The sequence below is a fragment of the Anolis carolinensis genome, chromosome 1 (assembly GCF_035594765.1).
Source record: "Anolis carolinensis isolate JA03-04 chromosome 1, rAnoCar3.1.pri, whole genome shotgun sequence".
Classification (NCBI taxonomy): domain Eukaryota; kingdom Metazoa; phylum Chordata; class Lepidosauria; order Squamata; family Dactyloidae; genus Anolis; species Anolis carolinensis.
The window spans coordinates 107636409-107663196 of NC_085841.1; the positions used below are offsets into that span (position 1 = coordinate 107636409).

Genomic DNA, 26788 nt, shown 5'->3' on the forward strand with positions numbered 1-26788 from the left:
ACTAACCCTTGCCTTGTTTCACGGATTTTACCAAGCTATTCCACGGACCTTGTTCTTGTTCCTCGTTACCTTGTTCCACGTTTCAAGCCTTGTTTCAAGTATCAAGTTATTTCCTAGCATTGCTCAAGTTCATGGACTAAAGGACCTTGTCATCTCCCCTCACTTTGCCTGGCAAAGTGAGTGTTTCGGTTATTGGATTACAACTTTGGACCTTAATATTTCATATTGGACATTATTTCTTTGGACTAATTTTGACCTTTCCTGAAAGGTCTGCTTCTGGACTAACTTTTACATTTGCTTTTACTAACTTTATATATTTCCTTAATAAAGATATTAGGTAGAATCTGGCCTCTGCGTATGGTTATTGGTGCTCTGTAGCCTGGGTCGTGACAGTTTGACTCCGCCACCCTAAGCACCAATTAACCTCGGCCAGAATGTCTACCGGAGCCGGACCTGGACCGGGCGGCCAGCCGATTACCTACACCATCGACAAGGATGAGGTGGACCGAATCCGTGATAAGCTCAATGCACAGGATGGGGAAATAAAGGGTTTGAAGGAACGCGGAATCCGTCTTCCGGCCATGGCGTTGCCAACCAAGTTTACTGGAGAAGCTTCTAAGGTTCATGTTTTCCGTCGCCAATGCCAAGCTTATCTAGAGGCCCGTGATGCCGAGTTTCCCCAGGAAGACATCAAGGTGGCGTGGATTTACAGTCTCCTAGACGGGCCAGCGGCTAACTGGGCGACGGCTCTGTTCGACCAAGCCTCCCCACATCTAAGGTCAGCGCAACATTTCTTGGACCACCTTAAGGCGACCTGGGGAATCGAGGACAATTTGGAGGCCGCCGGGCACAAACTCCGCCGCCTCTTCCAAGGAGACAGACCCATGTCTCAGTACATAGCCGAGTTCCGAGTGCTGGCCCACAACACCGGCTGGAACGATGTTGCCCTCAGAGGACAATTTCGGGAGGGTCTCAACATTGAAATGCTGGAGGAAATCTCCAAGGTGGATCCTCCCCAAACGCTGGAAGCACTCATCGATCAATGTTTACGGGCTGAAGTCATGATTGCCAACAGAAAACAGTGGGTCCGAGGCCAGAGCGGTAGAGCTGGGGCAAAACCCTCCGCTCCCGCCAGCGTTCAGCCGCGTCCAGTGTGGAGACCCCCACCACCATCCCCATACCCCAGAGGGAGCGAGGAGGTGCCGATGCAGTTGGGCAATGTGCGTCCCAGATTAGATGCCGCCGAGAAGGCCCGCCGCCAACGCCTAAATCTCTGCTGGTATTGCGGGAATGGGGGCCACTTCGCCAGAGAGTGCCCAGCCAAAGGGAAGCCCGCCGCCCGTCTTGCGGCGGCGTCCTCCACGGAGACGAAGGCGTCTGAGGCGGCTGGCACACAGCCGGCGGGGGAAGCCAACGACCGGGCGTAGAGAGGCTCGCCAACCCGGTCAAGAAACCCGTTCAAGAGCCGCCAACCGGGGTCCTGTTCCTTCTAGTGGTCACCTTATGGTCAGCAAAAAGGGGACCCGTCATGATCCACGCCATGATAGACTCAGGAGCTACCAACAATTTCATTGATAGAGAGTATGCCGACTCTCTGGGATTACAATATCATGACTTCAAGAATGCCCGTGTGGTGCAAGCCATTGATGGTCGCCCTCTCAAGACGGGCCCCGTAAGCCAGTGGTCGGAACCCACCAGGATGTGGATAAGGGAACATATGGAAGAGATTTCCTTCTTTGTTACTGAGGTTCCCCATTTCCCTGTGATTTTGGGGATTCCATGGCTGACACTTCATGACCCAAGCATCTCCTGGTCCAACAGAGAACTGCAGTTTGCTTCAAAGTACTGCCAAAATCATTGCCTCGTAGCCAAGGTCTGCCATGCCACAGACACCGAGCCCATTATCACCTTGCCAAAGAAGTACTCCGAGTATTGGGATGTATTCAATGAAAAAGAAGCCGAAAGGTTACCCCCACATAGACCTTATGACTGTGCCATTGACTTGGTGGAGGGGGCCCCGATCCCGCGAGGGCATCTCTACTCCCTGACTGAACCAGAGCAAGAAGCTCTCAGGGAATTCATAGAGACAAACCTTCGCAAGGGATTCATCAGACCCTCTCAATCCCCAGCCGCCTCCCCAGTGATGTTTGTGAAGAAGAAGTCAGGGGAATTACGCTTGGTGGTGGACTACAGAGCATTGAATAATATCACCAAGCGGAACAGCTACCCCCTGCCCTTAATCTCGGATCTACTAGACCGACTTCGAGGAGCCAAGGTTTACACCAAGCTGGATCTTCGGGGAGCTTACAACTTAGTTCGCATCAGAGAAGGGGACGAGTGGAAGACCGCCTTCCAGACTAAATTCGGATTATTCGAGTCCCGAGTTATGAATTATGGATTATGCGGAGCTCCCGCAACGTTCCAGCATTTTGTCAATGACATTTTCCAGGACTATCTAGATAGGTTCTTGATAATCTACCTGGACGATTTTTTGGTGTTTTCTAGATCGCAATCAGAACATGAGAACCACGTCAAAATGGTGTTACAACGATTGCGGGATCATGGACTTTATGCCAAGCTGGAAAAATGCGCTTTTGATCTACAAGAGGTAGATTTCCTTGGATACCGTATCTCGCCTCTAGGGCTCTCCATGGATCCAGCCAAGGTTTCCGCAGTATTGGAATGGCGGGCGCCAACTAACAAGAAGGAGGTGCAGCGATTCTTGGGGTTCGCGAACTACTACCGCAAGTTCATTCCAGATTTTGCCCGCTGGTCTGACCCAATCACTAGCTGCATCCGTGGAAAACAGCCCTTCCGCTGGACTGATCAAGCAGAGAAAGGGTTCCAGCAACTAAAGAAATTATTCACATCCCAGCCAATCCTTCAGCATCCAGATCCTGAAACCCTTTTTGTGGTGCAAGCGGACGCCTCTGATGTGGCAATTGGGGCTGTGCTCCTACAACCGGTGGGAGATCACCTTCATCCTTGTGCCTATTATTCTCGTCAACTAACCGCACCAGAGAGGAACTATACCATTTGGGAAAAAGAACTATTAGCCATAAAGGCAGCTTTTGAAACTTGGAGACATTGGCTAGAAGGGGCCAAATTTCCCATTGAAGTCCACACTGATCATCGGAATCTAGAACATCTAAGAACTGCCCGCAAGCTAAATCAGAGGCAGCAACGTTGGGCTTTATTCTTTGAACGTTTCAACTTCCAGATTCATTATGTGACCCCAGCCCAAACCAAGCAAGCAGACGCCCTGTCACGTAAACCGGAATACGCTGCAGGACGCAAGGAGACCTTTGAATCCCAACTACTACAACCCGAGAACTTTGCCACGCTCACAGTGGGGAACACCAAATCCACTCCCATTGATTCAACTCCCTCTACTCCAGGGCCCATCTGTGCTCAAGAAATCAGGGCTAGTCAGCAAGCAGATGCCTGGGCGCAGGACCAACTTCGTCAAGGTCTGCATTTTCCCTTTTCGCTTAAAGATGGACTGCTTTGCTATAGAAATCATGTTTATATCCCACCCGGACCGGGCAGGGAAAAAGCACTTCGTCTGTGTCATGACTGCAAACCAGCAGGGCATTTCGGACTATTTAAAACCATGCATTTGATCCTAAGAGATTTCTGGTGGCCCAAGATCCGCAAGGATGTGGAAAAATATGTTAACACCTGCCCAGTATGCCAGCGCTCCAAGATAAGAAGGGAGAAGCCCTCAGGGCTTCTACACCCCCTTCCTAACCCATCTCGCCCATGGGAAATAATTTCTGCGGATTTTATCACTGACTTACCACCTTCCTGTGGATTCACCACGATCCTAGTGGTGGTGGACCTTTTCACCAAGTTAGCCCATTTCATTCCCTGTGAAGGTCTTCCCACGGCCCAAGAGACTGCAGATTTATTCCTCCAACATGTTTTCAGACTACATGGATTGCCCAAGAGTTTGGTCACAGACCGTGGATCCCAATTCACCTCTCGTTTCTGGAAGGCACTACAAAAACTATTGGGCATAGACTCTCGTTTATCTTCAGCTCATCATCCCCAAACGGATGGGCAAACGGAGCGCACCAATGCCACTTTGGAACAGTACCTTCGCTGTTATGTAAACTACCAACAGGACAATTGGGCTTCTCTGTTACCACTGTCGGAATTTGCCTACAACAATGGAGTCCAGGCTTCTACAAAAGAAACGCCGTTCTTTGCAAACTACGGCTTCCATCCACGTTTCTTTCCCCCTGTCATTGAAACTTCAGAAGTTCCCGCAGCAGAAGATTGGCTGCAGGAACTCACAGCGGTGCAACAACTTTTGCTCCAGCAACTGGAACAAGCCAAGGAGGACTATAAACGTCACGCGGACAAACATCGCCAGCCGGGCCCCGAAATCAAGGTAGGAGATCGGGTTTTTCTGTCCACTCGCTTTTTGCCCTCCCACCGCCCTTGCCGGAAGTTAGATGCCCGTTTCATTGGCCCCTATCCAGTGGTGGCGCAATTAAACCCCGTGACTTTCAAACTCCAACTTCCACGTTCAATGCGCATTCACCCAGTGTTTCACCGCTCCCTGCTCCTTCCGGCGGATGGTGTGCGGCCAGATGTAGACCGGCCGGCCCCCGTCCCTATTTTGGTGGATGGGGAGGACGAGTTCGAGGTTCAGGACATTTTGGATTCTCGCTTTCACCGCCGCCGCCTGCAATATCTCATTGACTGGGTGGGTTTTGGCCCTGAGGAACGCTCTTGGGAAGACGCCTCCACAGTCCATGCTCCTGATCTAACCCGTCGCTTTCATCAGACCTATCCCGCCAAGCCACGACCTCGCGCCTCGGGGAGAGAGTCCCAGTTTGGGAGGGGCCTTGAGGAGGGGGATAGTGTGATGACTCATGGGCCTTATAGTCCTGCTCATGACATTGTAATGCCTGATGAAGAAGAAAACTTGGGTTTTTTACCTTCCCAGTCAGAACTGGAATCTTCTCAGCCAGATCTTTCCCAGGCAGATCTGGGAACCTTGCACCTGCAAGAAAGTTGTGTCCCAGAAGTATGTCAAACAAACCCTGAGCCTACATCTCCCGTGTTCTCTCGCCATGAGTTTTGTAAACAACAGAGGGGTTTGGAAGCAGCTTCGCGCAGGAGTGCGAGGATAGCAGCTAAGAATGTACCCAATTAAGTCTGCTTTTCGTGAGAATCTTTAAGGAGTCAGACATCTGGTCTCAGAGTTTAGCTTTCGTTTCTGGTTCCCAGAGAACTGCTTCGGCGGGAAAGTTAGACTCTATATAGGTGTTTTACCCGCGTAGTAACTTCGCGGAGTCAATTCGTCAGCCTCCGGAGCGAGTTGTGTCTGGACAGCGCGCTTCGATTCAAGCCTCGTTCCTGCTCAAGCCTTGCCTTGTTTCCAGCCTCCGCTCCTGTTTCCCAGCCTTTGTTTACCTACGGATCTTGCCTTGTTACCCAGGACTAACCCTTGCCTTGTTTCACGGATTTTACCAAGCTATTCCACGGACCTTGTTCTTGTTCCTCGTTACCTTGTTCCACGTTTCAAGCCTTGTTTCAAGTATCAAGTTATTTCCTAGCATTGCTCAAGTTCATGGACTAAAGGACCTTGTCATCTCCCCTCACTTTGCCTGGCAAAGTGAGTGTTTCGGTTATTGGATTACAACTTTGGACCTTAATATTTCATATTGGACATTATTTCTTTGGACTAATTTTGACCTTTCCTGAAAGGTCTGCTTCTGGACTAACTTTTACATTTGCTTTTACTAACTTTATATATTTCCTTAATAAAGATATTAGGTAGAATCTGGCCTCTGCGTATGGTTATTGGTGCTCTGTAGCCTGGGTCGTGACACTTCTATACACACAATAACAGTGAAAACATGTATGTGTGTATGTGGCTGGGGTGCCCACTTACACAGACAAGCCCCTGCCTCCACAAACAGCTATAGCTCCCACTAAGGAGACCAATGGCCCTCCCTCCACTGCAGGTTATAGTGAGGGCTGTGAACATGTCCAAGAGCCCTGCCAATGTCCTCCACAAACACAATACTGCCCACCACCTAAGTGAAGGCTTTCATGTGGGGTCAATTTCATCATAGATTTTATGTGTTTTCTCCACCACAGACATCCCAGTTTTCCTTTCTCTCTTCATTGGCGTGGAATTTGCATGACCCCGCCCATTGCCTTTCCCATAACCCTTTCCTATTTTTTTCCCTATGGCACAGAGCAACTGAACATACTAGAATAAGAGGTTTGGAGAATTCACTATGATTTCTAGAAGTTGTAGGGACTGGGTTGTATAGTTTACCTGCAACCTAAGAACCCTCCATCAATGGTGGCTCTGGAACTAACTTGACACGCAGAACCCCCATGACCAAGAAAATACTGGAGGTCTTTGGAGGGATTTACACCAATTCCTACCGGCTGTTAAGAATTGTGGGAGTTGAAGTCCAAAACACCAAGTTTGCCCATGGCTGATCTAGAGCAAACTTGCCCAACTCAGAATAATAGAATGATAGAGTTGGAAGCGACCTCATGGGCCATCCAGCCCACCCCCCCCCCCCAAAGAAGCAGGAAATCGCATTCAAAGCACCCCCGACAGATGGCCATCCAGCCTCTGCTTAAAAGCTTCCAAAGAAGGATCCTCCACCACACTCCACGGCAGAGTTCCAGTGCCGAACAGCTCTCACAGTGAGGAAGTTCTTCCTGGTGGAATCTCCTTTCTTGTAGTTTGAAGCCATTGTTCCACATCCTAGTCTCCAGGGCAACAGAAAACAAGCTTGCTCCCTCCTCCCTATGACTTCCCCTCACATATTTATACATGGCTATCATGTCTCCCCTCAGCCTTCTCTTCTGCAGACTAAACATGCCCAGCTCTTGAAGCCGCTCTTCATGGGGCTTGTTCTCCAGACCCTTGATCATTTTGGCCGCCCTTCTCTGGACATCTTCCAGCTTATCAAGATCTCCTTTCAATTGCAGTGCCCGGAACTGGACACAGTATTCCAGGTGTGGTCTGACCAAGACAGAATAGAGGGGTTTCATGACTTCCCTGGATCTAGACACTATACGCCTATTTATGCAGGCTGAAATCCCATTGGCTTTTTTAGCTGCCACATTGCATTGTTGGCACAAGTTTAACCTGTTGTCCAGGAGGACTCCCAAGATCTTTTTCACACGTTGTTGTTCACCCACAACCAGGGAAACAGTGGCCTCCACCGATGATGGACCTGGACCACACTTGGCACACTGAACACCCATGACTAATTCAATCTCCTGGAGTGCAGCCAGAGAGCACACTGAACCCCACACTTATTAGAAATAAATTGCACAAAAACATAAGTGCGACATTCTGATTAGAATATACAGAATTGCGATGTGTGCGTTTTTCTTTCGTGTGGCACAATTCGCTTCTATTCCGTATGTGTGAGGAAGAGGAGGAAGAGGAAGAGGTGGAAACAAGCTCCCCTTAATCTTCAGTTCTAAGCAGGAGGAACGCCTCTGTTCCCTTTTGACTGCGCATGCGCCACAGCCCACAGAAACGACTTGACATTGACCCTTAACAAGGATGGACTTGCCGCTAGCGAAAAAGGTAAAGGGCAGTCACAAAGCACCCACTCCTCTGCTTGGGAGTAGAGAAGCACTGAATCCTCTTCCTATTTCTTTTTTCTTTTTCTTTTTTTTAAGTGCTGCCCTTTCCATGGAGGCGTCTCATGCCCTTACTAAAGATGCCTGCCAGACAGCGTAAACGGCCCGGTTGACGCAGATTGTTCTTCCGGGGCAGGGCCAGCGGGCGCCATTTTGTGTGGCTCGCGAAAAGGCGGCCGGGGGACGGAGGTAGTCGCGGTGCCGCCAGTGGTCACTCACCGCTCGGCGGGAGAGGACTGGACTGGGAGGGGTGAGTCAGGGTCGGGGAGAAGGGCGTTAAGCATGAGGGCGAGGCCTGGGCCCCTTCACCGCACTTGGAGGGCCGGCCTCGGCGAAGGGGCGCTGGTGGCTCTGGGCTTGGAGAGGAGAATGGCCGCCGAGGAGAACGCCTCTCCCTCGGATTTCTGGCCGCGGACTCCTGGTAACGGAACGAGAGGCAGACCCCTTGATTACACCCTCCATCCCTTTGTGCGCATGCGCCGCTGTCCTAGCCGAAGTACCGAAGAGCTTGGGCCCGTTACGGACCTGAACTGCGCATGCGCCGCTGCCCTCCAGGTCGGCCCGCACGGAACACATCGGGTGACTGATTTTGTTACGAAGGGAGCCCGGCAGAAGGGGCGGGGAACGCGCACAGAGGGCCGATCAAGGCAGCAGTGGGGGTGAATTCACAACGCTTTTTAAAACATGCTTGATCCTAAGATGCTAAAGCAATTCTGGCTCGATTTTCTTACGTTTCGTCCCCGAAAACTGTTCTTGGAGCAGTTTGTATAGATCAGGCATGGGCAAACTTCGGCCCTCCAGGTGTTTTGAACTTCAACTCTCACAATACCTAACAGCCGCTAAGCAGGGTTGCTGTGAGTTTTGCGAGTTGTATGGCCATGTTCCAGAAGCATTCTCTCCGGACGTTTCGCAGACATCCTCAGAGGTTGTGAGGTCTGTTGGAAACTAGGCAAGTGGGATTTATATATCTGGAACGTTCAGAGTGGGAGAAAGAACTCTTGCCTGTTTCAGACAGGTGTGAATATTGCAATTGGCCACTTTGATTAGCATTGAATAGCCTTGCAACTTCAAGGTCTGGCTTACTCTCTGGGGGAATCCTTTGTTGGGAGATGTTAGCTGGCCCTGGTTGATTCATGTCTAGAATTCCTCTGAATTCTTTATTTACTGTAGATATAACACCCCCAGGCAGGAAGTAGCCAGACCTTGAAGCTGAAAGGCTATTCAGTGCTAATCAAGGTGGCCAACTGCAACATTCACACCTGCCTCAAACAGACAAGAGTTATTTCTCCCATCCTGAACATTACACAGATATGTACACCCCAATTCCACATACTTCACACCCTCTGAGGAAAATAGATGCAGGCCAAACATCAGGAAAGCATCCTTCTGAAACATGGCCATGAAGCCCAGAAATCTCATAGCAACTCAGTGATTCCTGCCATGAAAGGTTTTGACAACACAGCTGGTAGGCTGTTAGGAATTGTGGGAGTTTATGTCCAAAACACCTGGAGGACCGAAGTTTGCCCATACCTGGTATAATTTTTTTTTGCAGGCCTGATTCTGGAAAAAGGATATTTCACCTCTATTTTGGTTTCTAGCTGCAAGGTTGTATCTATTGGAATCTGGTTTTGTATGTCTGTTCAAAAGTAAGCAGTGCTGAAGCTTTATTTCTGTATAAACATGCATAACGGTTTAGGAAGCTGGGTATGTTAGCCATGTTTAAATATTTGAAAGATTGTCACATCGAAGAGGAAGTAAGCTTGTTTGCTGATGTTCTGGAGACTAAGGGCTCTTCCACACAGCCATATAATCCAGAATATCAAGGCAGACAATCCACAACATGTGCTTTGAACTGGGTTATCTGAGTTCATATTACCATATAATCCAGTTCAGTGTGGATTTTATACAGCTGTGTGGAAGGAGCCTAGGACATGGATCAATGGATTAAAGCTGCAGCGGAAAAGGTTCCACTTAAATGTTATTAGGAAGAACTTCCTGACCCTGAGAACTGTTGGGGAGTGGAATATGCTGTTGCCTTAGAGTCGGGTAGTCTCCTTCTATGGAGGTTTTTAAGCAGAGGCTCAATAGTCATCTGTCAGGTTGATTGGGTATTCCTACATGTCAGAAGAGGGGTGGGGCTGGATGACCCTTGCACTCTTTCATCTATCTGATTCTATAATGGCAGCCTGAGTTATATTGATAAGCAGCATTACACCTCTTTCAGGCCACTAGCAAAGACCGAGAAAGAGCCATTCTCTCCACAGTATAGTTTGCAGCTTACCATAAGGACCAAGCTGAACACATGGAGGCAGGATATTCAACTCACTTACAGACTGGTCTGATTTTACAGGAGTGTTTTTATATGTATTTATACATTGTGTCCCTTCTCTATAATGCTTGGGACCAGAAGTATTTTTTATTTTGGATTTTTATCAGATTTTAGAATATTTGCATATACAGTGTTCCCTCACTACTTCGCGGTTCACTTTTTGTGGATTTGCTGTTTCACGGTTTTTCAATAAACTCTAAAAGACTATTATAAATCATAAAAAATTACAATTTACAGCCTAAGGAAGGGAGGAAGGAGAAGCCAAAGGGAGAGAAAAGGAGCCCAAGCAGCAACAGGAGGAGGAGGCGGCAGCGATTTATCAATACAGGATTGGTTGATAAAGACTTAAAATAGTGTATAACTACTAAAATAATGTATAAATATTAAAATAAATATAGTGCCCCTACTTCGTTGATTTTCACTTATTGCGGACGGTTCTGGAACCTAACCCCCGCGATAAGTGAGGGAACACTGTACAAAATGGGATACCGTGGAGATGGGACACAGGTCAAAACATCCCACTTTATTTATGTTTCACATACACCTACATACATAATCTGAAGTTAATTTTATACAAAAAAAGTTTTAATCATTTTGTGCACAAAACAAAGTTTGTGTACTTTGATCCATCAAAACCCCAAAGTGTCACTCACTCAGTCACCTATGGGGACAGTTTGGATTTAGGAGCATTTTGGACTAATGGATAGTCAATCTGTATTTTAGTTGCCAAAGGTAGACTAACGTTCTGTCTGTCTGCAACAGACATTGGTATTTCACTGGCAGGTTGCAACTCTGCACCTTAGGGAATCTGAATATGCTACAGCAGCGGTCCTCAAACTTTTAAAGTGGAGGGCCAGTTCATGATTGTTGAGGGGCCGAATTATCATCTAAAAAAAAAAAAACCTAACAAATTCCTATGTACACTGCACATGTCTTATTTGTAGTTCAAAAAACCCCCCAACAACAATCATTTATTTATTTATTTGCTACATTTATACTCTACCCTCTCTCACCCCAAAGGGGACTCAGAGCAGCTTATTGTAATATGCCACTATACTGTAATATATAATATTATATTGTATTATTATTAGCATTATATTGTATTACATTGCAACATTACTATCAGTATTATATGTATACACAATATATTATATTATTAGCATAGCACAATATTAGCATTATATATTACTATATTGTACTATACCATATTATTATTAGTAATATATAATATATAATAAGTAGTATTATGTTATACAATATTTACATTGTATTATTATTATTAGCTACCCTGAGTCCCCTACTGGGTGAGAAGGGTGGGGAATAATAATAATAATAATAATAATTTTATTTTTATACCCCACCACCATCTCCCCAGAGGGACTCAGGCGGCTCACAGATATAAAACAAGCATACAATGGTATCAAATACAAAAAACACACAAATAAAATTAAATGGCATAAAATAAAGACAGTCATTATAAAACACATGATAAAACACAGCAATAAAATCATACAATGGACTGGGCAAAGTGCACTGAGTGAAACTTGTAAACATGAAGGAAGTTAAGGTGCTATAAGTACTGAAAAACTGTAATAAATAAATAAATATTAAATTGTATTACATTATAATATTATCAATATTATATGTATATACAATATATTATATTATTACCGTAGCACAATATTAGTAAATGAAAGAACAATACAATATTTCAAAATAAAAATAATTTTAACCAACATAAACCTATCAGGATTTCAATGGGAAGTGTGGGTCTGCTTCTGCCCAATGAGATAGTCAAGTTAAGTAGGATTGTTGTTGTTGTGTGCCTTCAAGTCATTTCAGACTTTAAGCAAGCCTAAGTCTAAAACTGAGGGTGGGGGCCAGGTAAATGACCTTGGAGGGCTGCATCCGGCCCCCGGGCCTTAGTTTGGGGACCCCTGTGCTACAGTGTTTCATCTTTCGTGTCATGTGAGTGTTTACAGTTCTAAGGAGTTGTACTGGATTGGTTGCAATGTGGGTTGATCAAGCACTTTCTCAGTGTTCCCTTGCGGGTTTTCAATAAACTCTAAAATACTATTATAAATCATAAAACATTACAATTTACAGCCTAAGGAAGGGAGGAAGGGGAAGCCAAAGGGAGAGAAAAGGAGCCCAAGCAGCCACGGAAGGAGAAGGAGGCGATTTATCAACACACAGTTGGTTGATAAAAGCTTAAAATAGTGTATAACTACTAAAATAATGTATAAATATAAATTTATCCCTACTTCGCGGATTTTCACTTATTTCGGGTGGTCCTGGAACCTAACCCCAGCGATAAGTGAGGGAACACTGTATTCATTGTCAGCAATTAACCTCCTGAGGCATTTCAATGGAATACTTTTTGCAGATCAAAAGTGCACTGGATTCCCCCCCAGAAAATTACAGGTCATGTCACCATGTATATCTTTCTTCATCATTTGAGGGCATTTATCTAATGTCTTGAATTACCAAAATACTGGCTTATTCACTCTTTATTATAACTTTGTGTCGATTGGCATTGTAACAGAGTTCTTTTGATCATTATAATACTAAAACATATACATTAGAGTCTTACTTATCCAAGGTTCTGTATTATCCAAGGCAGTCTGCCTTTTAGTAGTCATTGTTTTTGTAGTAAATATTGCAATGTTTTGGTGCTAAATTCGTAAATACAGTAATTACTACATAACATTACTGTGTATTGAACTACTTTTTCTGTCCATTTCTTGTAAAATTTCTTTGTCAATTTCTTTGTCTGGCTGACAAAACATGATGTTTTGGTGCTTAATTTGTAAAATCATAATGTAATTTTATGTTTAATAGGCTTTTTTCTTAATTCCTCCTTATTATCCAACATTTTCGCTTATCCAATGTTCTGCCTGCTTGTTTATCTTGGATAAGTGAGACTCTACTGTACTGAAAGCTTTGAAAAAAGTCACTAGAAATGCTCCCAGCATTCTTCGCACAGTGCTGCCTATTAAATGCTTGTTTTAGCTCCTATCCCATTACTTCCAAAATTTCATGATGACTAACTTGAAGGAAAAATGCAGTAGGAGCAGGATATCCAGTTGAAATACTTCAAAAGTGAGGTAGCTCTGACTTTAAATGACCTTTTAAATCTGGCTGACAAAATGAGTTCAAGCAGAAATATTTATGGAAGGTATTTTGTGCATCAAAATAATTCCACATTCAGGTTTACAGTTGACCAAAATCCTGCAGCTTCAGCTAATTATGCATAAATTCCTTTTTTTTTATAGTGGCTGAATTCTTTGAGAAAGGCCATTTGTTAAAGCAGTGATGGATGTCCTTGGCTTCTGTGCAACATTTTCTTGCTGGAAACATGATCAGGCTTAATTGTGAATGGGCAGGCTATTGTATTAGAGTTTGTAAAAAATATAAGGGATATTTCATCTTAAAGTAGCTATTTTAAATGCTTGGAATTAATATCTGGGTTGGAAATAATGAGAATTTTAGGTGTAGACATCAGGATAGTATAGGCTGCATTTCTTTATGATTGTATATTAATTGTTAAATTGATATTTTTGTCAAGTAGACAAACTGGTTTGTAACCAGATTTAATTTGCTTGGAATAGACTCATAGAAACAGTTATAGCTTAGCATTAGCTCACTTAAGTCCCACTGATTTCAGGAGATCTGCTTTAGGGATATCTATAGCCCCATTTACACTGTCCATTTAATACAGTTTGAAACTAATTTCAAACTGCAGCAGCCAAATAACAAACTCTCACAAAAGTCCAAAAAAGAAAACCCTTAGTTTGCATCTGTGCTGGTAATCATCTGCATAGCAAAACCACTTTCTTCAATACCAGTTTGAAACTGCATTGAATGGTCAATGTAAATGGGGCCTGTAACTGAATCTGGCCACTAGTTTTCCAGATAGATCTAGATCCTGGTCTAGTTACATACATGGAGTTATTTACTTGATTATGTTTCATTACTGAACAGCTTTCCAGGCTGGCTTACAAATGTTAAACATTCAATAAATATAAACACATATTTAAAATTAGAAACACCTAGCATCATAAAAGCCATGTGCAGGCAATTGACAAGCATGAGGAAATAAAGGCCTTGCCTGATGCAGAAGTGACCAAGGTAGTGCCAAGTGAACTTTCCTGGAGCACATGAACCTTTATGGGTACACCATTGCGGGAAGCATCCCTTCCCTTTAACCAGTCACTGTGCTTCTTTAACTGAAGATGGGACTTCTTCAGAGGCCTTGGGGTTAGTCATTTGTAGGAATGTATATTTGCTGTTGTAATAACAACATTCAGGCAATTGCAACCCTATCTATATATAGTCTTCCCTCACTTATATGTGTGGAGGAGAGCAAACCACAGACCACTTACTACAATGCAGTCTGTACCTTATTTTAGCAGTTACAATATACAGTACACTGGCAGAGAAGAAGAATGGAAGCTAAATAACCCTTTCTTATTTCCAACCCTTCTCTCCCCTCCTCCCCTCTCCCTTTATTTTTCCCTTCTCCCCCCCTTTCAAAACCCTTTGCACACGCAAAAACCCGCGAAACAGCGAAAATACTGCAATAAATTGTTACATTAATATTTATTGAAAACCCGTGAAACAGCGAGGGAGCAAAAAGTGAACTGCGAAGTAGTGAGGGAACACTGTATGTCTATTAAAGTTCATTTGAGCTTTAAGATTGTCTGGAGAGAACGGGAAGAGGGCCTTTTCGGTGATGGCTGCTAGACTTTGGTTACTCTCCTAGAGAGTGGGATGGTCCCATCTCTTACTTCCCTGCTGGCATGTCAAAATAGTTCTGTATCACTAGGCTTTATTAATGTTTTTGGTGTTTTTGTAAAAGGCTTGTAATATAGCAATTTAATGAATTTTAATAATCTGAATGTATAGTTTTAACTTAAGAAATCGTGTAAGTAATTATCCAAGCTAAACGGGCCGGCAGAAGCTTGGATCAGCGAATATCTTGGATAATAAGGAGGGATTAAGGAAAAGCCTATTAAACATCAAATTAGGTTATGATTTTACAAATTAAGCACCAAAACATCATGTTATACAACAAATTTGACAGAAAAAGTAGTTCAATACGTAGTAATGTTACGTTGTAATTACTGTATTTACAAATTTAGCACCAAAATATCACGATATATTGAAAACATTGACTACAAAAATGACTTGGATAATCCAGAAACTTGGATAAGAGGCTTGAATAAATGAGACTCTACTGTATATGGAATACAGTAATAATGGTGAAGAAATTAAGTCAAAACATGTAATTTAGAAGGTGTCTTCTTTTAAAAGTTGCATATAGAAATAGATAATAAGGTTGCTGTTAGTGGATTCCTAGATTTTCAGCCTAATGCCATAAGAAAAAAAAATGAACTACAGTTCTTGTCAGTAACCTTTTGGAAACATGATAGAAGACAGAAGCTGTACAAGGGACACTAAGTACAGTCCAGTAAATTACTTTTTCCAGTTAACTAGCCTGCTAAATTCAACTAATCATTAATGCTACTGTATGTAAATTTTATATTTGCCTAATATTGCAGGCTGGAGTAGGCACATGGTTGCCATCAAATGGCCTTCACTCACAGTTCCTGTCATCTCTCCTTGTTGGCTATGTTCTCTTAGGCTGACAGCAGCTGAAGGCTCAACAATATGTTGCCTGCCCATTCCTGCAGCAGTGCCTCCTAGGAAATACTAAAGATAACAATAAAAATAACAGCTTAAAGAATAATAACCTGTTTAGTACTGACAAAAGATTAACTAGCTTGTTTGGGAGTGTGTGGGGGGGGGGGGATGGTTGCATCAGGTGAGGTGCCTTGGGGATTACATTCTGGAAGGAGATGCCCACACTGGTTGCCATTTGACTTAGGCATGGAGGTTACCTGGCAAAGAGCTTCAGATGATGACCTCTACAGTGACTGCACTAACATGGAGGACCCGGTCCAACAAGTTTATTTTGGAACCCATTTTTGAAAATTTCTTTCTTTAAGTAGGTTTCACTACTTATGGGTGCAGGTATAGCATTTTAAGAAATGCAGCCATGTTTTATAATTCCAAAGATGTCTGTATTTGTGAGAATACAAAACATTTTTAAAAGCCTACCCCTCCCCCTTAGCTTTTGGCAGTTGTTTTCTGTTTTCAAGCTGAGTCACATTGGGATGGGAGAGCTATTGTTTTAAAAACTGACAGAGCAGAGCTGTTTCAGAGTATCCATGTGATGTTTTTGTGGTCCTAAATTGAGTGAGGACTGGTATGTTAATTAAAATGGTTTTTGGAGGGGGGGAGTGATATGGCTCTTGTGCATCTTAATTAGAATGAATTTTGGGATTTTTAGTGGTCTTCTTGCAATCAGAAATAACTTGCATTTGCTGGATATGTCTTCGTTATCCCTGAATAAACCAGAGGCTTTCAGTTGGAAATTTCTGTTTCTGCAATGGATCTGATTTGTTTCAGATCCCTTTGTCATTTCTTGTGATGACTCATGGGCCTTGTAGTCCTGTTCCTAGTACTATTGTGGCAGACGAAGAGAAAAACATGGGGTTTTCGCCGGTTCAGCAAGAGCCGGAGTCTCTTCACCTGCAGGATGTTGATGTTTGTCCTCAAGAATTCAGCCAAACAGGCCTTGGGCAGAACTCCCCCCCCCCCCCCCCCCGTTTCCCAGAAAAGAATCTTATTCCAGAGAAAGGGGAAACAGAGAAGCTCAACGGAGGAGTTTACGCATTGCTGCCAGAAATCAAGCTGATTAGGCTTGCTTCCCTTGGGAAATTCTAAGGAGTCACACATCTGAACAGAGTTGGGTTTCGCTTCTCGTTCTCTAGGGAAAGAGTTCTGTTGGCGGGAAAACGAGACCCAATATAGGTGGTTGGCGCGAGGAATTCTTTGCGGAGTCAATTGATCAGCTTCAGGAGAGAGATCGTGTGTGGACTTCGTACCCCAGTTCCTTGCTTCTCGGATCAAGTTTTCAAGCCTTGCCTAGCCTTGCAGTTTTACCACGGACCCTGCTCCACGCTCATGTTTTGCCTTTGTTTCCAGTTATGAATCTACCCAAGAATAAAGTTTAATTCCAGCCTTGTTGTCAAGCTTCATTGAACTCTAGGACTCTGCTAATTCCCCACACTATTGCTTGGCAAAGTGTGTGTTTCGGTCAAGTGGATTAAAACTTTGAACTCTAATATCTTATATTGGACAATACATTTTTGGACTATATTTGACCTCTTTTGAAAGGTCTGCCTCTGAACTATATTCTTCACTTGTTTTTATTGATTTTATATATTTCTTTAATAAAGATATTAGATAGAGACTGGCCTCTGTGTAAGGTTATTGGTGCTCTGCAGCCAGGGTCCTGACAGTTTGACTCCGCCACCTTAAGCACCAAACAACCTAAGGCCAGAATGTCTACAGGAACCGGAGCGGAAGCTCAACCACCCAGTTACACCATTTCCCAGGAAGAATTCAATAGGATCCGAGACACACTCCGAACGCAGGAGGGAGAAATACGGGGCTTGAAGGAACGCGGAGCCCGTCTCCCTGCCCTAGCGCTACCAACCAAGTTTTCTGGAGAAGCCTCCAAGGTTCATGTTTTCCGTCGCCAGTGCCAGGCATACTTAGAAGCCCGCCAAGCCGAGTTTCCCCAAGAAGATGTCAAAGTGGCGTGGATCTACAGTCTCCTAGATGGGCCTGCGGCCACTTGGGTGACGGCGCTATATGACGCGGGTTCCACGCATCTAAGCACCGCGCAAAATTTCTTGAACCACCTTAGAAAGACCTGGGGGATCGAGGACGAGGAGGAGGCGGCCGGCCATAAACTCCGGTGTCTCTTCCAAGGGGACAGGCCGTTGTCCCGGTACATAGCCGAGTTCCGGGTGCTAGCTCAGAACACCGGCTGGAACGATATAGCCCTTAGAGGACAGGTTCGCGAGGGCCTCAACATCGAGATGCAGGAAGAAATCTCTAAGGTGGACCCCCCAGGGACTCTTGAGAGACTCATCAACCAGTGTTTACGAGCCGAAGCCCTGCTTGCCAACAAAAAACAGTGGCTCCGAGGCCAGAGTGGAAGAGCCGGAGTGAAACCTCCCGCTTCTGCCAGTGTTCAGCCACGTCCAGTATGGAGATCCCCACCGCCAGCCCCAAACCCCATGGGAAGCGAGGAGGAGCCGATGCAGTTGGGCAATGTGCGCCGCCGACTAGATGTTGCCGAAAAGGCCCGCCGCCAACGTTTGAATCTGTGTTGGTACTGCGGGAATGGGGGCCACTTCGCCAGAAAATGTCCAGCCAAAAAGAAGCCCGCCGCCCGCCTGGCGGCGGCGTCCTCCGCGGAGCCGGAGGCGGCCGAGGCGGCTGGAGCAAAGCCGGCGGGGGAAGCCAGCGACCGGGCGTAGAGAGGCTCGCCAACCCGGTCAAAAACCCCACTCAAGAGCCGCAAACCGGGGTCCTATTTCTCCTGGTGGTCACGCTGTGGTCAGTGAAAAAAGGACCCGTCATGATCCATGCCATGATAGACTCAGGGGCAACAAACAATTTCATCGATAGAGAGTATGCCGACTCTCTGGGATTACAATATCATGATTTCAAGAATGCCCAGGTGGTGCAGGCCATAGATGGCCGACCCCTAAAGACAGGTCCAGTAAGCCAATGGACTGAACCCACCAGAATGTGGATAAGGGAACACATGGAAGAAATTTCTTTCTTCGTTACCGAGGTTCCCCACTTCCCTGTGATTTTGGGAATTCCATGGCTGACACTCCACGACCCAAACATCTCCTGGTCCAACAGAGAACTGCAGTTCGCCTCAAGATATTGTCAAAACCATTGTCTAGTAGCCAAGGTCTGCCATGCCACAGACGCAGAGCCCATCATCACCTTGCCCAAGAAATATTCGGACTTTTGGGATGTTTTCAATGAAAAGGAAGCCGAGAAACTACCCCCACATAGACCCTACGACTGTGCCATTGACCTGGTGGAGGGGGCCCCAATTCCGCGAGGACACCTCTACTCCCTGACTGAACCAGAGCAAGAAGCTCTCAGGGAGTTCATAGAGTCAAACCTCCGCAAGGGGTTCATCAGACCCTCTCAATCCCCAGCAGCTTCCCCAGTGATGTTTGTGAAAAAGAAGTCAGGGGACCTACGCTTGGTTGTGGACTATAGAGCATTGAACAATATCACGAAGCGGAATCGCTACCCCCTGCCTCTGATCTCGGACCTATTAGACCGGCTCCGAGGGGCCAAGGTTTACACCAAGCTGGATCTCCGCGGGGATTACAATCTAGTTCGCATAAGAGAAGGGGACGAATGGAAAACCGCCTTCCAGATCAAATTCGGATTATTTGAGTCCCTAGTCATGAATTACGGATTATCCGGAGCTCCCGCAACATTCCAGCATTTTGTCAACGATATCTTCCAGGATTATCTAGATCGGTTCTTGATCATATATTTGGCCGATTTTTTGGTGTTTTCTAGATCACAATCGGAACACGAGCAACACGTCAGAATGGTGCTACAACGATTGATCATATATTTGGACGATTTTTTGGTGTTTTCTAGATCACAATCGGAACACGAGCAACACGTCAGAATGGTGCTACAACGATTGCGGGATCATGGACTATATGCCAAGTTAGAGAAATGCGCCTTTGATCTGCAAGAGGTAGACTTCCTGGGATACCGCGTCTCGCCACTAGGGCTCTCCATGGACCCGGCAAAGGTTTCAGCAGTATTGGAATGGCGGGCGCCAACCAACAAGAAGGAAGTACAGCGCTTCTTGGGGTTTGCAAACTACTACCGCAAATTCATCCCAGACTTCGCTCGCTGGTCTGACCCAATCACCAGCTGCATCCGAGGGAAACAGCCTTTCCGCTGGACGGAGCAAGCAGAGAAAGGGTTCCACCAGCTAAAGCAGTTATTCACGATCCAGCCAATTCTACAGCACCCTGATCCTAAAACCCCTTTTGTTGTGCAGGCTGACGCCTCTGATGTGGCAATTGGGGCTGTATTCATGCAACCAGTGGGAGAACATCTTCATCCTTGTGCCTATTACTCCCGTCAACTAACAGCCCCAGAGAGAAATTACACTATTTGGGAGAAAGAACTTTTGGCCATAAAGGCAGCTTTTGAAAATTGGAGACATTGGTTGGAAGGGGCCAAATTTCCCATTAAGTTCATACTGATCATCGAAATTTAGAGCACCTAAGGACCACACGAAAATTAAATCAAAGGCAGCAGCGCTGGGCTTTGTTCTTTGAACGTTTTGACTTCCAGATCCATTATGTGACCCCAGCTCAGACCAAGCAAGCAGATGCTCTATCACGGAAACCAGAGTATGCTGCAGGACGCAGAATCTCGATTGCTGCAACCCGAAAACTTTGCCACACTCACAGTGGGAAACACCAAATCCACTTCAATTGAACCAACTCCCTCTAACTCGGAACCCCTTTCCACTCAAGAAATTAGAGCCAGTCAACAGACAGATGCCTGGGCTCAAGAACAGATTCGCCAAGGACTACGTTTCCCATTCTCACTTAAGGACGGGCTACTATGCTACAGGAATCATGTTTACATTCCTCCAGGTCCCGGCAGAGAAAAAGCACTTCATTTGTGTCATGACAGCAAACCAGCAGGACATTTTGGGCTATTTAAAACCATGCACTTGATCCTGCGAGATTTCTGGTGGCCCAAGATCCGCAAGGATGTAGAGAAATATGTCAATACCTGTCCTGTATGTCAGCGTTCCAAGACACGAAGGGAGAAGCCGTCAGGGCTTCTACATCCCCTTCCCACTCCTTCTCGCCCATGGGAGATAATTTCCGCGGATTTTATCACTGACTTACCACCCTCCCTTGGATTCACCACGATTCTAGTAGTGGTAGACTTTTTTACCAAGTTAGCCCATTTCATTCCCTGCGTTGGTCTTCCCATAGCCAAAGAGACCGCAGATTTATTCCTTCAACATGTTTTCCGACTACATGGATTGCCCAAGAGTTTAGTCACTGACCGTGGATCTCAATTCACCTCTCGTTTCTGGAAAGCACTACAAAAACTATTGGGCATAGACTCTCGTTTATCCTCAGCTCACCATCCCCAAACGGATGGGCAAACTGAGCGCACCAATGCCACTTTGGAACAATACCTTTGTTGTTATGTAAATTACCAACAGAACAATTGGGCTTCCCTATTACCTCTGTCAGAGTTTGCCTACAACAATGGTGTCCAGGCTTCAACTAAAGAAACCCCGTTCTTTGCAAACTACGGTTTCCATTCACGTTTCTTTCCTTGTGTTATTGAAACCTCAGAAGTCCCTGCAGCGGAGAACTGGCTACAGGAACTCACAGCAGTACAAGAACTCTTGCACCAGCAACTGGATCAAGCCAAGGAGGACTACAAACGCCACACTGACGGCCATCGCCAGCCGGGCCCCGAGATCAATGTAGGAGATCGGGTTCTGTTGTCCACTCGCTTTTTGCCCTCCCACCGTCCCTGCCGGAAGTTAGATGCCCGTTTCATTGGTCCCTACCCAGTGGTGGCGCAACTTAACCCCGTGACTTTCAAACTCCAACTTCCGCGCTCCATGCGCATTCATTCGGTGTTCCACCGTTCCCTGCTCCTTCCGGCGGATGGTGTCCGCCCCGACGCGAGCCGGCCGCCCCCCGCCCCTGTTCTAGTGGACGGAGAGGAGGAGTTCGAGGTTCAGGACATTTTGGATTCTCGCTTCCATTGCCGCCGCCTTCAGTATCTCATTGACTGGGTGGGTTTTGGCCCCGAAGAACGCTCCTGGGAAGACGCTTCCACAGTCCATGCCCCCGACTTAGTCCGCCGCTTCCATCAAGCCTACCCTGCCAAGCCGCCGCCCCGCGACTCTCGGAGAGGGGCCCTGTTTGAGGGGGGCCTTGGGGGCGGGGATAGTGTGATGACTCATGGGCCTTGTAGTCCTGTTCCTAGTACTATTGTGGCAGACGAAGAGAAAAACATGGGGTTTTCGCCGGTTCAGCAAGAGCCGGAGTCTCTTCACCTGCAGGATGTTGATGTTTCTCCTCAAGAATTCAGCCAAACAGGCCTTGGGCAGAACTCCCCCCCCCCCCCCCCGTTTCCCAGAAAAGAATCTTATTCCAGAGAAAGGGGAAACAGAGAAGCTCAACGGAGGAGTTTACGCATTGCTGCCAGAAATCAAGCTGATTAGGCTTGCTTCCCTTGGGAAATTCTAAGGAGTCACACATCTGGACAGAGTTGGGTTTCGCTTCTCGTTCTCTAGGGAAAGAGTTCTGTTGGCGGGAAAACGAGACCCAATATAGGTGGTTGGCGCGAGGAATTCTTTGCGGAGTCAATTGATCAGCTTCAGGAGAGAGATCGTGTGTGGACTTCGTACCCCAGTTCCTTGCTTCTCGGATCAAGTTTTCAAGCCTTGCCTAGCCTTGCAGTTTTACCACGGACCCTGCTCCACGCTCATGTTTTGCCTTTGTTTCCAGTTATGAATCTACCCAAGAATAAAGTTTAATTCCAGCCTTGTTGTCAAGCTTCATTGAACTCTAGGACTCTGCTAATTCCCCACACTATTGCTTGGCAAAGTGTGTGTTTCGGTCAAGTGGATTAAAACTTTGAACTCTAATATCTTATATTGGACAATACATTTTTGGACTATATTTGACCTCTTTTGAAAGGTCTGCTTCTGAACTATATTCTTCACTTGTTTTTATTGATTTTATATATTTCTTTAATAAAGATATTAGACAGAGACTGGCCTCTGTGTAAGGTTATTGGTGCTCTGCAGCCAGGGTCCTGACATTTCTTCCACAAGCAACACAAAACTATACAATTCCTGAACTGAAGACAATATGGCTGGTAGTGGTGGATATTTCAGCAAATATATAGCCCTACCTTTGTTTAGGTTGTGACTGAGCATTTTGTTATTTCTTGTTCTGTGAACTTGTTAGTGGAACACAATACACTTATTTCCATAATCTTGCTCAGGGCACTTGCAGGGCAGTTACCTTATTGATGTATTTATTTGATGCCGAGGGTATCTGTGCAACATTTGTCCATACATTGGGATGCTTGTAGTGGTAACTTATATGATGGTTATTGCTGGTATATTCTGGGTGGTTCTTCTATAACTCATGGCTTCTTTAAATTAAAAGGTATTATGTGCAATTTGTCTCTTTTTTCATTCGTTAAAGCTTAATATATTTCCCCTTCATAATGCTCTCTTTGAGTGTCTTTTGAATGTTGCTTTATACAGTTAAATGCTGCAGAAAATATGAAGCCTCAACTCAAAATTGCAATGTTATTTTTGATTAAATATAGAATATATAAAGAACTAAAGATGTGGGATCAAGGTGGGCAGCCTTGGCAACAGTGGCCTTTGAATCAACAACAGTGGATGCAGTCCTTTCAGCACCAGCAAGATCCAAGTAAGTAAACAGCGGAAATAGGGCTTTCTAGATGAAAGCCAACATAGTCGCCTATTAGGAGTTAATCTAGGGCACTACACTTTCATCAGTCCTTAAAAAATTATACTGTTGAACTAAATATATACCACCATAACAAAGCATATAGCTAATCTCCTTCTTAGTGTTTGCCACCTTTTGATGTTCGTCTTACTGCATTCGTATAAGGAATCCCTTGTAATCTGTAAAATTATTGTTCTAAAGCATGTTTTTTTTAATTTTAAAAAAACTATGATCTACTTCCAACTGGTCCTTTAGATCATAGATTCTGCTAGATTGGTGCATGTTCTACATGCCACTGCAGTATCTGTCTGTTATATTCTGTCATTTGTGTACCATAGATATCGATATATTGAGAGATACATTTTCTAGAGCCCATGCAAGCATACTAGGGTTTTTCTGTTGTCTTATCTCTGCAATAAAGATTAATAATAAAGGTTAGGACTGAAGAGGAATTATAGGAATTCAGAAGTCTTTCAGATAGCCACACATGTGCCAGTCAAAATGGAAGATTTAATCAGTGGATTTGAAAAACAAAAGCAACCCAAATTGCCTGTGATAAAGCAAAGCTAAATATTTCTTAACCTTATTGAAACCTTGTTCAAAACTTATTAAGACTCAACCACCTTTTTTATATATCAGGATTGTTAGAATATTTCCACAGCGTGTTGATTGTCTTTGCCCCATAAATATCCATTAGATCAAAATGGAGAGGTAAAGCTATGACTGCTGATGAGAATCCTCTGTATGGTGAAGTAGCCTTCTACTCTTTCAGACCCATGTTTAATCCTGGTGTAATACATAGATTTTCAATTTCACTAGGTGTTGCTCTAGTCTCTGTTTGTATCCCCTTTTCTTTCTTAAGAGTATGGGTATAGTGGCCACTGTAATCATATCAAGATGTTCTAATTGTAGTGCACTAAGAGTTGAGCAAAAATCTGATTTAGTCCCAATTAAAGTAGACCTACTCAATTTTTGTAATTTATATAAGTGTTGCACCACCAAGTTTTCATATTCTATTGACTTTTTGGGAACTAATAGTTTTATTTGGGCATTGATTGACTGCAGCCATTTTCAGGAGAGTACTTGTGTTGTTTCACTCCAGTGTTAAAAGCAGAAAGCATTATAGCAGCTTAACAAATACTACATTTTATTTGATCACATTTTGGAGGATTAAAGCTGAATTATCAACAGCATGTGATAATAAAATGCTTTAAGCTGTAAAACCATTGAGATTTTCCACTTTGCTCAGTGGGGTTTACTCCTGTGTAAATTTTCAAAGGATTACATTTGTCAGTTATATCTAGAGATTATTTGAGGTATAGTTCATTTGTATAAGGGAGACAATAAATTAGTTATGTAGTAGGTTAATACTTCCAATTATTATTTAAAGAATGTTTAACCATCATTAATGCCCTCTCAGGCCTAGAGTGTAAAAGACATATAAAGGAGAAGGGATTACAAAAGAGGTGGGGAAGCAAACAAACGGACACATACATTTATTATTTAAACATTCTTAAAGGCAAAACAAGAGGAAGCCTCTTGTAATGATGCCTTCTCTTGCTGCTAAATGTGATCCAGCTGGTCTGCCAACTTCCCAGGGTGTTATTTTAGGAGAGCGGCCTTTGCCTTCTGACAAATAGAAAAAATCAGAGTGCGGTCCTCTGTAGTCCCAGAGTAAGAACACCAGGGATCTATCCTGATTGTGCACTTGGCATTAGAACTTCTGTTGCTTTCATGTAATGAAGGTGATGTTTTCATGGGATTTCATCGTCCTAATTCTGCTATGGAAATCTGTAAATTGAAAATCTGGTTTCAATTCTAGGCCAAATTGACTGGGCTGCATTAGCTCAAGCATGGATTGCACAACGGGAAGCATCGGGTCAGCAGGGTGTAGCGGATCAACAAGGGATGATGCCAAATGGCCAGGAGATGCAAGGAATGGAGACAGGCCCAAACAACCATGGTAACTTTCAGGGTGATCCAAACTTCAACAGAATGTGGCAGCCAGGTTTGTTTCTGTTATACTTCTTTCTGCTTTTGAGTCTTACCATTTCTAAACTTCCTTTCCAGGAATTTGCAGTATGCTTTATGGAGCTGTGTGAGAGAAAATGTATATGCTTCAGTGTATACACAACTGCAAATACATAGTCTCTGAACATCCACCAATGCAATACTATAGGCAGCCTTCAGCCTAGAGCAAATGGTCTACCCTTCCTATAACACAATTTACTGCCAATAGAAACTGCAGCTGTTTTTAAACTACTTTCACAAATAAGAGGTGGTCAGTATAAATCCCAGTTTTCCTTGGTGGTGGGATGTTAGCCTTATCTACCAACAGGTTTTAGCTGTAAGCCTAGATTTACAGCTTATTCATCTCCTTTGTAAGGAAACTGGAAACTAATTTTGGCCGAAAGCTATTTAAAGTTTTGCATTCCACGTGATACTGTATTGTATATTCCTAGACTGGGGACATAAAGGACTTCTCAGGTTTTGTGTCTAGGATGTGTTATGATGTGGATTAAAAGCTGTTTAAATACTACAGACTGGGGAAAATTATAGTTGAAGTTTATTTTCCTGGTATGTGCCTGGATGTCTTTTGCCACAACGATACAAGTGCGTGCTAGGGGAAGAGTAAGGTAGGATAATATTTGGATTAATTCTAAGTGACAGTCCTGTTCTCCCCTGCCCTAGTTTCCACCATAACCCTTTTATGAGTTCACAATTACTGCTTAGCTTATCTCTGGTGATGCAGCACAGCCTTTTCCTTATAGCAGTAGATGTGATAGTTTGTTAAGCTGATGTAAAGAAATTAAAGAGTCCTAGTGTTATTCTGAATATGACACAAACATTGTGGTTTTGTTGTAATTTATTCATATGTCTTGTTTTACATCAGTTGTTTAACATTTGGTAATCCTGAGAGAGGAAACAAAATCTGACTGGTTAAAAGTGGGTTGTTAACATATTTTTGTTTAAATCCAAACAGAATGGAGCATGCCTCACCAACCCCCTCATCCACCTCCAGATCAACCATGGATTCCTCCAGCCCCAGGGCCAATGGATATTGTTCCTCCATCAGAAGACAGTAACAGTCAGGACAGTGGGGAATTTGCCCCTGACAACAGGCATATGTTTAACCAGAATAATCACAACTTTGGGGGACCACCACCTGATAACTTTGCAATGGGGCCAGTGAACCAGTTTGACTATCAGGTGAAACATTTGTTGCTTAAGTGTTGTAAACGTGTGGAGTCCCTTCCATGGAAGCCTTCCTCTAGTGCCGGTTTTCAACAGAATCTACAGCAGAATCTGTGTTTAAAATAACTCCCTGTTCTTCAGTGCAATATACTTTTTGTAAAAGAAAAAC

At 44.5% G+C, this 26788-nt stretch overlaps 1 protein-coding gene across 2 annotated transcripts in view; it reads left to right on the forward strand.

The window, feature by feature from the left end:
- The first annotated feature begins 7538 nt into the window (after positions 1–7538).
- Positions 7539–26788, forward strand: part of pnisr (PNN interacting serine and arginine rich protein) — a 31424-nt gene continuing 12174 nt past the window's right edge. Inside the window, exons 1-4 of one of the 2 annotated variants that reach the window (XM_008119116.3) lie at positions 7539–7582; positions 23279–23385; positions 25247–25432; positions 26408–26634. In XM_008119116.3, the coding sequence (XP_008117323.1) occupies positions 23298–23385; positions 25247–25432; positions 26408–26634 (501 nt within the window). In that variant the 5' untranslated portion in view covers positions 7539–7582; positions 23279–23297. Of the gene's footprint in view, positions 7583–7733; positions 7889–23278; positions 23386–25246; positions 25433–26407; positions 26635–26788 lie in introns of those variants that run through there. The other variant, XM_008119112.3, reaches the window with a different exon arrangement.